This window comes from Littorina saxatilis, linkage group LG9 (genome assembly GCF_037325665.1).
Source record: "Littorina saxatilis isolate snail1 linkage group LG9, US_GU_Lsax_2.0, whole genome shotgun sequence".
In the NCBI taxonomy this organism is placed as follows: domain Eukaryota; kingdom Metazoa; phylum Mollusca; class Gastropoda; order Littorinimorpha; family Littorinidae; genus Littorina; species Littorina saxatilis.
In genome coordinates this window covers 48185311-48200408 of record NC_090253.1, presented here as the reverse complement: position 1 = coordinate 48200408, position 15098 = coordinate 48185311, and the positions used below count along the sequence as shown (strand labels likewise).

Below are 15098 nucleotides of genomic sequence, written 5' to 3'. Positions count from 1 at the left end.
GTCTGCTGCCCTTTTCTTGTCGCAGCGTATAGATCTCTGACGGGGGTTTGCGTCTCCAAGCGCCCACTGGTAATGTCGACTCGCCATCTTGTTGCTCTGCGGAGTTGAAGCGAAGCACGACGACAGGTGTGTCGCCTTCGCCTGTCACCTTCCAGGAGATAAGAGCGTGGTCCGCGATAATGGTGGTCAGAATAGACTCCACAGTTTTAGGTAGGCCTAACACTGACATCTTAGTGGCTGTTGGTGCTGAAAATGTTGAACTTTTGTCACAGCAAATGTGTTCGTGTCTTGCCACAGCGACCACTCGCGAGACCCGAGAGAGAGAGACAGACAGACAGAGAGAGAGAGAGAGAGAGAGAGAGAGAGAGAGAGAGAGAGAGAGAGAGAGAGAGAGAGAGAGAGAGAGAGAGAGAGAGACGCAGACGCAGATAACCCATAACCCCTTATGACGGAGTGTGAACATACGGTTAACGTTGCAAATAAGTTAACTCATCAGGTGCAAAAAACGTACAACATAATAATCGCACAACACTACAGATAAAAACATACATCACTCGGTATTTAACTAAGAGGTTACAACATCTCTTAATTTAAAGCCATTATACAAATACAGGGATACATTTCTGACAACAGTTAAGTCTAAAAGTGTTTGGGTTTTTATAATATTTAAATTAATGGGATAAATTGTTCTCCTAATCTGTTTAAGTATGGACAACACAAAACAAAATGGACTTCATCTTCTTGCTTTTCTTTTCTTTGCGTGCGTGCGTGCATGTTGGTTGCTATAGTTAGTGTGTGTGTGTGTGTGTGTGTGTGTGTGTGTATGTGTGTGTGTGTGTGTGTGTGTACAAGTGCGTGTAAGTGTGTGTAGGTGTATGCGAGGCAAAGAGAGAGAGAGAGAGAGAGAGAGAGAGAGAGAGAGAGAGAGAGAGAGAGAAAGAGAGAGAGAGAGAGGGGGAAACCTCGTTGATAGCAAAAGGATTTCACACACATACACATAGCCACTCAGTCACACACACAGACATACACAAACACACACACACACACACACTAACACACACACACACAAACACGCACCCACATACACACACTTCAAACAAGTTTTAAGAAAGCTCAGATCAATTCCAGTTTCACAAGTCAAATCACTGTGTGTTTATTTTTCAAAAAATGTCAGTGGTAGAATTTCTTCAAAATGTGTGGCTATTTTGAACCGATTCAAAGAGGTTTTCTTTCTCGTTTTGCTTGTTGGTTTCTGTGTTTGAAACTAAATTTATCCAAAAACAATATTGCATCAATGTTCGTACCCCAACCAACACAGTAATCGCCGTGTCAATTCATCAAAACGTTCGTTCCATTAAAGGCACTCCAGTTGGCTATCTGGAACACTTTTGGATCAAGGATACCGTTTACAGAAGTTACTTGACCGCCGCACAAATAACGGTACCCCCAAAAGTCCACTTGACACAAATGCAATGTGCTAATCACAGAAATGAAAGAAAAGTCATTGTACAAATTCCAACTTGGAAACTGCTACAAACCAGAAGAAAAAAAATCAATTATTTACCTCAAACATTTTGTTTTGTTATGCTTTCTAACTGATAGTCTGTATGTTATGATGCTCCTATTGATGCCATTGCTTAATGATGAGCACAATACTAGCACACCACAACAATCTTCTCACTAAACTAAAATGAAATTTGCACCAGGAAACACAGTTACAATCCGAGAAGTTACATAAACTTTATTAACAGCTTTTGTGTTTTAAGCGTAGCAATGGGGTCAGATATTTTGACGAGAGGAGTATAATGGGTGGCCGAGTGGTAACGCACTTGCGCTCGGAAGCGAGAGGTTGCGAGTTCGACCCTAGGTCAGGGCGTTAGCAATTTTCTTCCCCCTTTCCTAACCTAGGTGGTGGGTTCAAGTGCTAGTCTTTCGGATGAGACGAAAAACCGAGGTCCCTTCGTGTACACTACATTGGGGTGTGCACGTTAAAGATCCCACGATTGACAAAAGGGTCTTTCCTGGCAAAATTGTATAGGCATAGATAAAAATGTCCACCAAAATAGCCGTGTGACTTGGAATAATAGGCCGTGAAAAGTAGGATATGCGCCGAAATGGCTGCGATCTGCTGGCCGATGTGAATGCGTGATGTATTGTGTAAAAAAATTCCATCTCACACGGCATAAATAAATCCCTGCGCCTTGAATACGTGCGCGATGTAAATTGCATAAAATAAAAAAAATAAAAAAATAAATCCCTGCGCTTAGAACTGTACCCACGGAATACGCGCGATATAAGCCTCATATTGATTGATTGATAATGCCGACGAGTTGGTCCAATCGCAACCTCCGAATTCCCTCACGTGTCTATCAGAATAGCAATATAATAATATAGCAGTAATTGTTATAATTCATATAAAAAAAAAGAAAAACATCTTGAGGAAAACGTTTCCCAAGAGCGGAGTCCATTTTTGTCACCTCAGTGTGTAATTCCACATGACTGACACGTGGTCGACAGTTATAGGTGTGACGTCATATGTCTCCAACGTCAGGCACTGGGCTGTGGATCTCTGTGTTCCGCTCTCAGCAAAGGTGTGTCGGGGGAAGAATGGATGCCTGGCAAATGAAAACGGGGTTACAATGTGTACACTGATGTGTGTCATCAGTGGTCGGGTGGTAGAAATGGTGAGAGCTGTCAACCCATGAAATCCAACTGTGTTTCTTCCTGTCTGTTCAACATTTACTCAGTCAGTAAGAACCACAGTTGGATTCAATTGGGTTGACGACTTTCGCTACTTCTATCATCCGACCACTGCATGATGAGACAAATACATGTCAAAACACTTTCTACTCTTGGTAGAAAAACAATGGTAATCCTCAGGATGAGCATTCTCTGTGATACGTCCCGAACAAAGGCATTTTGCTTTCAAATATCGGTCCATTCGAGGAGTATTTGATGTTCCAAATATTATATCTGCGAAGGAATATCTTGCTCTCTCTTTTGATCTGTTCAGAGATTGTTTAAAACCTGGAAGAAAGGCTCTGCTGACTTAATCCAGTTGTTTATTTCGCAATGTTGATTGTATAATTTATATTCAAAATCAAAGTTGTGAAAATCAACTAGAATTCAACAGAGACTTTCATAGGAGATTTAAAAATAAAACAATCTTAGAGAGTTTCAAATATATATGTACCATACCTTTTTGTGTCTTTTACGCAGCTCAAAGAAAGCAAAGCAGGGCGTGGGAACAGTGGTGGCGATGACTCCCCGATCACTGCCGTTGACCCACAGGTGGAGCTCTGCCTTGGTCGTCACCATCACTCCCACACGTGTTCCCCCCGACAGGCCGAGTGTTGCGTCTTTCATGTTGTTGGTCGCCTATCGACATCATGTTGTAGAAATAAAGAGAGCTTGCAATTGATTGGTTCGGTGTGTGTGTGTGTGTTTGCACGGTGTGTGTGTGTGTGTGTGTGTCTGTGTGTGTGTGTGTGTGTGTGTGCGCGCGTGTGTGTGTGTCTGGTGTGTGTGGGTGTGTGTGTGGGTGTGTGTGTATGTGTGTGTGTGTGTGTACATGTTCAAACTGTCGTATTTTAAAACAATGGATCGACACGCCTTCTCCAATCAAAATAAGTACAAACATTAAATGCAATTAAATTGTTGTGCGTAAAGTATTTTAATCTGAATTCACGGCTACTCACAACACGACTGTTGACAACAGCCTCACCGCTCCATACAAGGTGGTGAGATGTGACAGGTAGACGGATGTGATCGGGATCAGTCAGCACCACTCCACACGGCAGGGGAACAGGCCCGTGCCTCATGTCCAATTCGTCTATTCGGATCTGCACATCATTCCGTTTCTATTACAACTTTACAGCATAACTTTTTTTGGCTAAAAGAAAACTCATTGGTTTTATCAAATGGTGCGAGTTCCCATTTATGGTTCTGCGTGTGTACACCTCACTTGCTTGTAAACACACACACACACACACACACACGCGCACACAAACACACCCACACACACACACTCACCTCATACAGCACGTCGGGCACCATGGGCTGGTCAGCAACAACAATACCATGTTCCCCACCCACCACTCTGTCTGCTGTCAGACCGTCGTTACTCAGCATGATGTTCCTTCCGTGGTTTGTGTGGAAACGCCAGCCCAGGTTCTGGAACAACATTATCATCCTCCAACATCACCATCGACCCTCATCTTAATTTTTATAATCCTAAGCCGCATTTTAGCATGTGTCTATTCTTTTTTGTGTGTGTTTAAAGACGTTTTACTGTTGCGATTGCACACCTTTTTTTTTTAAACTAAAACCATGAATTATCGCGGTAATTGTGATCATCTTTCAAAGTGGATGTTTACAGTCGTTGTCCTCGGAAAAACGAATCCAAAGCCTCGAAGGTTCAACATATGCAGTAAAAAAATACATTTGCAACTTGGATTTGTCACATATAAACATTGGCTCTTGTTTGTTGCCGATCTTGTTATGAACGAATAGTTGCGACAATTCCGAATGACAGGTCTTGTGTTTAAAAGTAAGAATGGAATAGTTAGCACTGCGTCATTAAATTTCAAAATGTGCATTTTATTTTATTTAGTCAAGTTTTGACTAAATATTTTAACATCGAGGGGGAATCGAAACGAGGGTCGTGGTGTATGTGCGTATGTGTGTGTGTGCGTGCGTGTGTGTGTGTGTGTGTGTGTGTAGAGCGATTCAGACTAAACTACAGGACCGATCTTTATGAAATTTGACATGAGAGTTCCTGGGTATGAAATCTCGGAACGTTTTTTTCATTTTTTTGATAAATGTCTTTGATGACGTCATATCCGGCTTTTCGTGAAAGTTGAGGCGGCACTGTCACGCCCTCATTTTTCAACCAAATTGGTTGAAATTTTGGTCAAGTACTCTTCGACGAAGCCCGGGGTTCGGTATTGCATTTCAGCTTGGTGCCATAAAAATTAATTAATGACTTTGGTCATTAAAAATCTGAAAATTGTAAAAAAAAATAAAAAATTATAAAACGATCCAAATTTACGTTTATCTTATTCTCCATCATTTGCTGATTCCAAAAACATATAAATATGTTATATTCGGATTAAAAACAAGCTCTGAAAATTAAATATATAAAAATTATTATCAACTTTTTTTTTTCGAAATCAATTTAAAAACACTTTCATCTTATTTCTTGTCGGTTCCTGATTCCAAAAATATATAGATATGATATGTTTGGATTAAAAACACGCTCAGAAAGTTAAAACGAAGAGAGGTACAGAAAAGCGTGCTATGCAGCATAGCGTAACCACTACCCCGCTCTTCTTGTCAATTTCACTGCCTATGCCGTGAGCGGTGGACCACGAGTATACGGTCTTGCTGCGTTGCATTGCGTTCAGTTTCATTCTGTGAGTTCGACAGCTACTTGACTAAATATTGTATTTTCGCCTTACGCGACTTGTTTTATTTGGGGAGGGGGGGCTTAGTTTCATTTTGTGTGTTGGATTTAGGTGGGGTTTTTTCACCAAGTATATTTGCTTGCATGAAAGACAATTTCACTTTTACAAACTTAACCTAACAAAACATAATCATGTTTGTTTCTGTGTTTGAAGTCTGCAGTTAGAACGGATTTAAAGTAAACGGTACACAGACTAAGGGGTTCAATCTCAAAAAGAAATAACAAATTGAATGACCTCACCTGAAAGGGACCGACAGACGCAGGGCCGATCTTACGCTGACCAAGTTCAGACAGTTCCTTCTCAATACGGGACACAGCGGCATTATCAATGACCAGCGTAACCATAGAAACCAATTCTACGTCCTCTCGGCGTTGACCAAAAGTGTAAAGTAGGTCCTTCACGCTGTTTCTCATAGCACGAGTGACGTCACAAATTCCTTTATTGTTGGACCCCCTACTGGTGCGATCAGCAACACGTCGGTGTGACGTCAGCCTGCCTCGATGATCCAACAAGGTGACCTTAACGGCTACGATTGTGTCCTTCACCTTGCCCTTAGCATCAAACGTCATCTTCTTCAGACGTTTCCTACATTCCTGGACGGAGTTCTCTAACTTGTCGCAGGTCCTGTCGATCTCAGTAACAGCTTCCTGTACCACTTTCTCCGTGGCCTCCAGGTGGCGCTCCAACGCTGACACAGCTTCTTCCAGCTGCTGCTCTTCCGCCAGCAGTGACGTCACCATCTGACTCAGCTCCTCACGTGACTTGTCTGCCGCTTCCGTCAGTTCTGTCAGGTCTGGGCATGCGCGGTGTTTGGCGCTGGCACACAGGTGGCAAATGGCGGCCCCGTGAGTGGGACAGAAGAGCTCGCAGGGCTTGCTGGTGTGCACGCTGCAGTGGTCAGGCTGACTGGCGGCTAGCTCTTCCGCTGTCATGCTGGACAGGTCTTCCACCTTGTGGTCACGGGCCATGGAGTATTTGGTGTGTGCCTGCCCGCAAGGTTTACACATCATGTCGTTGCATGAAAGACAGATGGACACGGCGGCTGACTGACACACAACACACACGTGGTCCTGGCTCAGTACACGTGTACTCTCCACCAGAGCTGCCATGGCGACGTCATCCGGTAAGGCGTCCACCACCTCCTCCCACCCTTTCGTCTTGCTTTTCTCTTTGGGATCCGCGATGGCGCCCCTGCAGAGCGGACAGAGGGCCCCGGGGTTGGAGGCGAGCCAGGAGAGAAGACAGTGGCGACACAGGACGTGAGCACAGGGCAGCAGTTTGGGGTTCTTGAACAGCTCGTGACACACGGAGCATTCCGTGTCACTGTCCCCTGAACTTGCACCAGCTGCCGTCGCCATGGCTACAAAGAAGTCCTGAAGGAGCAACACATCAACTTATCAATGCCAATGCACATACAATTAATACAAGTTCAACAAATGCACCGTCGAACGCGCAACGATGCAAACAGATCCATATCCTCCACTGCAGTACAAGCACTAGCTGAATCACCACTGTAGTCCTATATGTAAACAAGCATGAACCAATCAATTGTTCTTTTCTGGCAAGATGTTCTGTGGTCTTTTTGAAAACAGAAAATAATATTATCGGAGGAATCCGAGTTTTGTGAATTTGTGAAATTGGTAGGGTGAACAAACCAATTGGACAACACTTTGGACCATGCCTATTATATTAGAAGTCTTTAAACAAAAATGGTGACGAAAAACATACGATATCTTTATTCCGTTTTGTTCAGAAAAAAAGGCGAGGCACTGAACGATAAATCAAAGATGACGAAAATAAAGTCATGAATGCATGTCTGTGATTTGTAACTCCATTATATGGTTGTGCCTTTGCTCAGGCGTGTTTAAGATTTGCTTACTAATAAGGTAGTTAGACTAATACGGTACCTATAGAAAGAATGTTTAAAGGCTGACATATAGTCCTATTTAATTAGCTTAATTACTTCCAGGGCTTTTCCCATCGTTGCGGGGATGTATAAATTAAGCTTCCTGCAAAGTTTTAGGTTTGAAGTCCTTACCAATTACGAGAAATAATTAATTCTTTATTGCATTGTTTAGCAACAGTTCTCCAGGACTTGGGCTATTTTTTAGACCGTTGACGTCACTTCGTGACGTTTCGTAAACCAAAGATGGCGTCGGAGACAGTCAAAGCGCGGTTGCGTACAATGGCAAAAAAGATAGAAGTAAACCCGTCTAAAGCTGTCAAGGCCACTAAATCTGCTGAGAAGAGAAAGTGGACTCCTTGCTTCATCACCACGCAGCACCAGCGCTGGGTCGCGCTGTAAGAAAGATTGTTATCGTCAGAGGCCCATCGCTTCAAGAGAGAACAAAGTACAAAGGGGATACTGAACTCGCCAAAGTTTTGCTGGACACGTGAGCACATTGGCCTATTAGAAAATTAGATGTACTTGTACTTTGAGACTGTTCTGTTTACATTCGACACTATCAACACCACTTTGCAATACTGAAATCATTTTTTCTGTGTTCGAAAGCTACAGCCAATCGTTATTATATCCCCTTAGGTACAGTTTTATAACATTATTGGCACATGTAAACAATATGAATTAATTAATGAACGCTACGAATATGGCAGCCTTTAAGAAATAGCCAAGAAAATAACCATGATTGTCACTGTTGTGAAAGTACTCAGTAAAATCATGAAGGTGTCTAATTTCACTTTTTCCTTGAACAAAATATATGAAAGAGATGATATCAACACACAGTCTTGGTTTGTCACAACTAAACGTTCCTATAACATAGGCCTACCTTTCTTGTTTTTTGATTCTGCATTTTGAACACGGTGTTTAACTTATTAATGGGGTTTTGTGTTAAAGTTTGATCAAACCCTATCTCACTGTCATATATATATTATATCAACGCAGTTTTGCACAGTGATGAGTGTCCGCCCCGTAATCGGGAGGTCGTGGGTTAGAACCCCGGCCGGGTCATACCCAAGACTTTAACATTGGCAATCTAGTGGCTGCTCCGCCTGGCGTCTGGCATTATGGGGTTAGTGCTAGGACTGGTTGGTCCGGTGTCAGAATAATGTGACTGGGTGAGACATGAAGCCTGTGCTGCGACTTCTGTCTTGTGTGTGGCGCACGTTATATGTCAAAGCAGCACCGGCCTGATATGGCCCTTCGTGGTTGGCTGGGCGTTCAGCAAACAAACAAACAAACAAAGTACAGTGATGAGTGATTTATGCCTGGCTGCATGTATGGTTCCGCAACAATAATTACATTTTGTTTACATTTTACAGCCATGTGTTAAGTTTGGAATAGAATCAAACGCTTGAAGTTGTTATTCACTGTTGGTAAAGGCGTATACGTGTGTTTTATATATATTCATGTTTCGAAACATTTTCGATACCGAAAGGTATTTCAGTCAGTAGTAAAGAATAGCATACAGTGTTTGTTTGTACCTTGTCCCAGTGTTACGAACGTTAAATGCCGCAAGCTTTTTGGCATAGTAGGGCAAAACAGGGAATGACACCGCTTCACTGTTTTATTTTATCTGATGGGAGTGGGTGTGGTGGAATAGGGGTGCATTTGTATGCGCGTGTTTTATCTAAGAAGTGACACTACATAGTGTTGATTATCGAGCGATGATTCTACGGTCTCGATCAAAGTCCGTAGTCAAAAGTGCAAAGTACAAGAGCTACGGGCCTTGGTGCCAAGCATGGGGCTGACACACAGACACACACTGCGATAAAACATCTAGCACAGACAGCGAGACAGCGCTGAACACAACATGGGACTGACACACAGACACACACTGCGATAAAACATCTAGCACAGACAGCAAGACAGCGCTGTACATAATATGGGACTGACACACTGACACACACTGCGATAAAACATCTAGCACAGGCAGCAAGACAGCGCTGCACACAACATGGGACTGACACACTGACACACACTGCGATAAAACATCTAGCACAGACAGCAAGACAGCGCTGAACACAACATGGGACTGACACACAGACACACACTGCGATAAAACATCGAGCACAGACAGCAAGACAGCGCTGCACACAACATGGGACTGACACACTGACACACACTGCGATGAAACATATAGCACAGACAGCAAGACAGCGCTGCACACAACATGGGACTGACACACTGACACACACTGCGATGAAACATATAGCACAGACAGCAAGACAGCGCTGCACACAACATGGGACCGACACACAGACACCCGGTCACTGCGACACATCACAGGCACACACATTTAAAGACCTACAATGTTCACCCTGTTGTATGCACTGCGGATAAATACTCTTCTACACAAGCACATTCTTAACATGTTGTTGTACAGTACACGATCGTTACTGCGTGTTGTATGTTGGTTGATTGGCTGGTTGGTTGGTTGGCTGGTTGGTTATTATTCGTATCGTCTCTTCAGCTGATATTGCGTATCCGAGACCGATGCAAGTGCGTTTCCTTTATCAGTTCAAATGGCAAGCTGCATGCTCAACAACTATTTTAATCAAGTATATCACTGTAAACGCGTTGTGTATGTGTAGAAATCACCGCATATCTTTTCAAAACTGACAAAAGACAAGTATCTTACAGCCGTGATCGATTCAAGCAAACCGAAAACATATTTCCGGGAAACAGAAAGTAGGAACTTGCTCAGTTGTTATCCCACATCTTGCTTCATTCACACGTCCCAGCAACAGGGAGGGCCTGTCTAGGAAGCGGAGATTTGCAGAACACACACTTACCTGATGTGTTGAACAGTACACAACCTCCCTGGTTTTGATATATCTGTTGAAATACACCAGCAGCACCAAGACTGTGTCGCAGTGTGACCTCGTAATGTTACGGTGTCAACACAGTGGCGTGTCGGCGCGTGAAACAGGTCACGTGACTAGCTGTCATCAACAGGCGCTTGCTCTCGACATGACAATACAGAGGTTTTTTTTGCAAAAGAGCACTAATTTACCCGATGTAATCAACCACGAACTAACATTACGGGTTGATGTCTCTTGAGATGCGTAAAAAGCAGAGTCAAGATTCCATAGCACTTTTCCATTGCATAATATATAGTTTTGAGGTTGACTGTGTGAGCGTTGATTAAGTCACGCGAGTTCCCTCTGTCATCACTGGTGTGTCCACGTAGACGCTTGCTTTTAATAATTTTGGCCGAAGTAACAGAGACAGCAGTTTGCCATTAATTATGATGCCGCTGGCTAAACATATGTTCATGCCAGTAAAATTCAGTGTCGGGTGTGGTGGACTATTGTCGTGTACCGTTCTAGTTTGTCTAGCTGCATGATAACGTTCATATATCATGGAAGGTGTTTTGACATGAATGTAAAAGACAACACTCTCTCACCCTTCAGTTACTATGTACCATATTTTCCGGGTCATAAGGCGCGACTTTTTTCCTCGAGTTTGACCCCTGCGCCTTGTATAACGAAGCGCCTAATCCGTGTATGAAATACGAACAAAATCAAAGAGACCGTCTGAGATGTGCATTGTGTCATTATTTTGTTCATAGAGCTTTAACAATGACCACGAGTTGATTACTGAAAAATAAACCACACTCGTGAATTACCAAGCGGCTGCAAATACCCACGAGTGGTTTACTTTCCAGTAATCAACGAGTTGTCGTCATTGTTTAAGCTATTTATACAAAGAACAACACGGGTCGAACATGCAGTCATGCAGACGACATTTTGTAGGCAATTTCATTTCAGCCTAATCACTTAGAGTGTCAAATGCGCGTCATTCAAATAGTCCCTATTGTTTTACTTTATTCTTAGTCTCCGACTCGTCGGCATTATACTTGCCTCGTCTAAATATCGGACCCTATTGCTACGATTAAAACACAATAGCGTTTATATAGCTATTCTGACATTACATTCTGTGTTAAAATCATGTTTTTGTCAGCAACAAGGACCAGAATGGACCATGTCGTTGACTGATTGCAGACGACGGTTCCCTTTCCGCATGAACCCACGGAAATAACCGAACATTGAAAAACCCACGGACATGTATTACGGAGAAAACTCGGGATAAACAAGGATTGTCTCAGAAGAAACGACTAAATGTTTCAGACCGGTAACTTCATTTCAACATTGCACTATATAATGGACGTTCTATGTGACAGGAGAGTTTGCTGATTTTGTGTTAAACATTGGAGAGATCGTCTGCTAGAATCAGAGATAGGTCGCTTCAGATTGCAGCTTCTGGAAATTTGCAAGGTTTGTTGCCTGTTAAAGAACTGGATTTTACACGTAATGTATGTCATGTACAGTAAGCAACAACAAAAACACACACAAAGCAAATGGCATCGTCTGTCGACTAGTCACAAAAACAAACCTGGCGAGGTATGCGTGTACTTTATACACGTCAGCCATTGTTGTTACAGTTTTGAGTCAACGTTGTATTCTTCCGCAACAGGGTCCAATCGTCTGGGTTTCAAATGATGTCATGTTCTAAAAATAAATTTTAGTATTGATAATTTTTTAGCCCTCTTTATTCTTACTTCGAATAATCCACGTGTGATTTTGGTGTAATCAAAGTAGTTCGTTCTAATTTCTCACTTGTCTAAAAATAATCAACTAGATTTAATCCACCCCTCGGTTGCATTACAGGAGTTGTATAAAAGTGAGTTATACATGGTAACTCGGAATCACGGGTTTAAGATTTGTGACAGAGTGTCATTGTAATTGATGTGAAAGCACGTGTGTGAGAGAGAGAGAGAGAGAGAGAGAGAGAGAGAGAGAGAGAGAGAGAGAGAGAGAGAGAGAGAGAGAGAGAGAGAGAGAGAGAGAGAGAGAGAGAGAGAGAGAGAGAGAGAGAGAGAGAGAGAGGAATTCCGCCTTATTCATAGTTTACGGAATTCACACACACACACACACACACACACACACACACACACACACACACACACACACACACACACACACACACACACGCACACACACACACACATACATACATGTATACATACACACATACACACACACACATTTCAAACCCGTTTATTGAAAGCTCAGATCAATCCCAGTTTCGCAAGTCAGACGGCACTAGGGGTAGCATGTATGCTACCCACTGTAGCTTACATGCTCCTAGTTGGTTTGTTTAATTGTTTGTTTGTTTGCTTAACGCCCAGTCCACCACGAAGGGTTATATCAGGGCGGTGCTGCTTTGACATTTAACGTGCGCCACACACAAGACAGAAGTCGCAGCACAGGCTTCATGTCTCACCCGGTCACATTATACTGACACCGGACCAACCAGTCCCAGCACTAACCCCATAACGCCAGACGCCAGGCGGAGCAACCACTAGATTGCCAATTTTGAAGTCTTAGGTATGACCCGGCCGGGGTTCGAACCCACGACCTCCCGCTCACTGAGCGGACGCCTTACCACTAGGCCACCGTGTTGCGGTAGTTGGTTGGTTAGTTGTTCGGTTGGTGTGTCCCCTCAACCTATTTGGCTATTCAAGATCAATTCAGAATGTGTTCCTATCTCACGTTACTTGGTGGTTTCTGTGTTTGAAACTAAACCCAGCCCACATACGTTTTGCATTAATCTTCGTACCCCAACTAACACAGCGATGCTTGTGTCATTTCATTACAACTTTATTTACCATTACAGACACTCCACTTGGCTATCTGAACCACGGTCGGGTCAAGGACATCCCTTGCAGGAGTGACTTGACCGCCGCTCATATAACGATACCCCCAAAAGTCGACTTGACAAAAACGTAATGTACCAATCAAGTAAATTGAAAAAAAATATACTAGGAACACCTTGGCAACTTCTACAAACCAGAGGGAAATCGAATCAATATTAACTTACCTGGGCCTTAATTCTTGCTTATTGAATATGTTATGGCTTTCCTATTGATAACTGATGAATGTGACAATTGCATAACCAGTCAAAAACGGGAAGAAGTTGTTCTTTCTTTATTTGGCGTTTAACGTCGTTTTCAACCACGAAGGTTATATCGCGACGGGGGAAGGGGGGAGATGGGATAGAGCCACTTGTCAATTGTTTCTTCTTCACAAAAACACTAATAAAACAAGAGGCGAAGCCTTCAAGGCTCACGTAAGAAATAGACAAACAGTAACACAAACTCAATCACTCCGTCACACATACACACCCTCACACACAGTAAGCTTAGGTGACACTGTGCAAGAAAGAGAGACACTAGATCTAGATCTGTCTGTCTGCATGTAGCCTACTTACAGGGACACGACTGCCAAATAGTCTCGGCCCGCTCAAAATAACAATGACCGAGACCACACACACCACGCGAGAGAGAAAGACTACAGGGAGGCATGCCGTCATGATGCATTAATTGACTTCAAACACTTTTGACCGTGACGTAATCTTATGCGAGCTTTATCCATAGTCTTGGATAACCACTCACACATAGACTCGGAAATGTTAAAGTTTCTACCACAGACATACACACGCACAAACACACACACGCACAAACACACACACGCACACACACACGCACAAACGCACAGACAGACAAAGTTACGATCGCATAGGCTACACTTCGTGAGCCAAAAAATTGCTCCAGGGGCTTGCAACGTTGTACAATAGGCCTATATGACCTAACTGGGAGAATGCAAGTGTCCAGTACAAAGGACTTAACATTTCTTACATACTGCTTGACTAAAATCTTTACAAACATTGACTATATTCTATACAAGAAACACTTAACAAGGGTAAAAGGAGAAACAGAATCCGTTAGTCGCCTCTTACGACATGCTGGGGAGCATCGGGTAAATTATTCCCCCTAACCCGCGGGGGGAGAAGAAGTTGTTGAATAAATACAAAAACCATACGTCCAAAACAATATTATGTGTGTGAACAAATTCAAATATTACAAACAAAATCGTGAAAATAATGTGTAATAGTTCCGAGGACTAGTAATGGTTACCACGATGTTATGACGTGTGTTTTGTACACATCATTCACTTTGTTTTTGTCAACACATTTTTTGTGCAACACTTTTTTTGTTGTGCACAGCATGAAATAGAGAAACCATCAGGATAATAACTTAAAGTTCATCGCGGTTTAACGATAACATTTAATGGCTCGAGATATACTTAATAGTTAACACGATATCAGCAGAGGTGTCTATCAACCTTTTCACTTTACCAAGAACATTTGCTGTAGGCACTACGGTTACAGGCCGACAAGTTACTCAAAGTTGATAACGAGATAACGATCATTGTCACTATACATGTCATGCACAGAAACATGTCTCCATGTAAACGTATATCAAGGAAGGAGTCCCTTTTTCATTTCGATGGATGTTTCCACATTGATGGCACGTTGTTGACGTTATAGATGTGACGTCATACCACATCATGTATCAAACGTTAGCTACTGGGCTGTTGATCTCTGTGTTCCTCACTCAACCAAGGGTCGTCGGGGGAAGAATGGATGCCTGGAAAACGATCATAGGTCTATAATGAGATCATTCAAATTATTACAACGCCTGCCCTTAATAACAAGCATTCATGCCGACACAAATATCCCCACCTCCTCAAAGACACGCGTATTTCTTCACGAATGCAAACACACACCCAGAGACAGACATACATACATATACACACACACACACACAC

At 42.8% G+C, this 15098-nt stretch overlaps 2 protein-coding genes across 2 annotated transcripts in view; both read right to left on the bottom strand.

The window, feature by feature from the left end:
* Nucleotides 1-1122: 1122 nt before the first annotated feature.
* LOC138976328 (E3 ubiquitin-protein ligase TRIM45-like) lies at nucleotides 1123-10346 on the bottom strand. The gene is made up of 6 exons (XM_070349194.1): nucleotides 10218-10346; nucleotides 5705-6838; nucleotides 4033-4173; nucleotides 3699-3842; nucleotides 3199-3378; nucleotides 1123-2615 (listed from the first exon to the last, which is right to left on the bottom strand). The coding sequence occupies exons 2-6, from the start codon at nucleotides 6821-6823 to the stop codon at nucleotides 2583-2585; spliced, it is 1617 nt and encodes a 538-aa protein (XP_070205295.1). The 5' UTR covers nucleotides 6824-6838; nucleotides 10218-10346; the 3' UTR covers nucleotides 1123-2582.
* Nucleotides 10347-12474: 2128 nt separating this feature from the next.
* The window catches only part of LOC138976319 (uncharacterized), a 9678-nt gene continuing 7054 nt past the window's right edge, over nucleotides 12475-15098 (bottom strand). Inside the window, exon 7 of the mRNA XM_070349174.1 lies at nucleotides 12475-14917. Within this exon, the coding sequence (XP_070205275.1) occupies nucleotides 14885-14917 (33 nt within the window). The 3' untranslated portion in view covers nucleotides 12475-14884. The remainder of the gene's footprint in view (nucleotides 14918-15098) is intronic.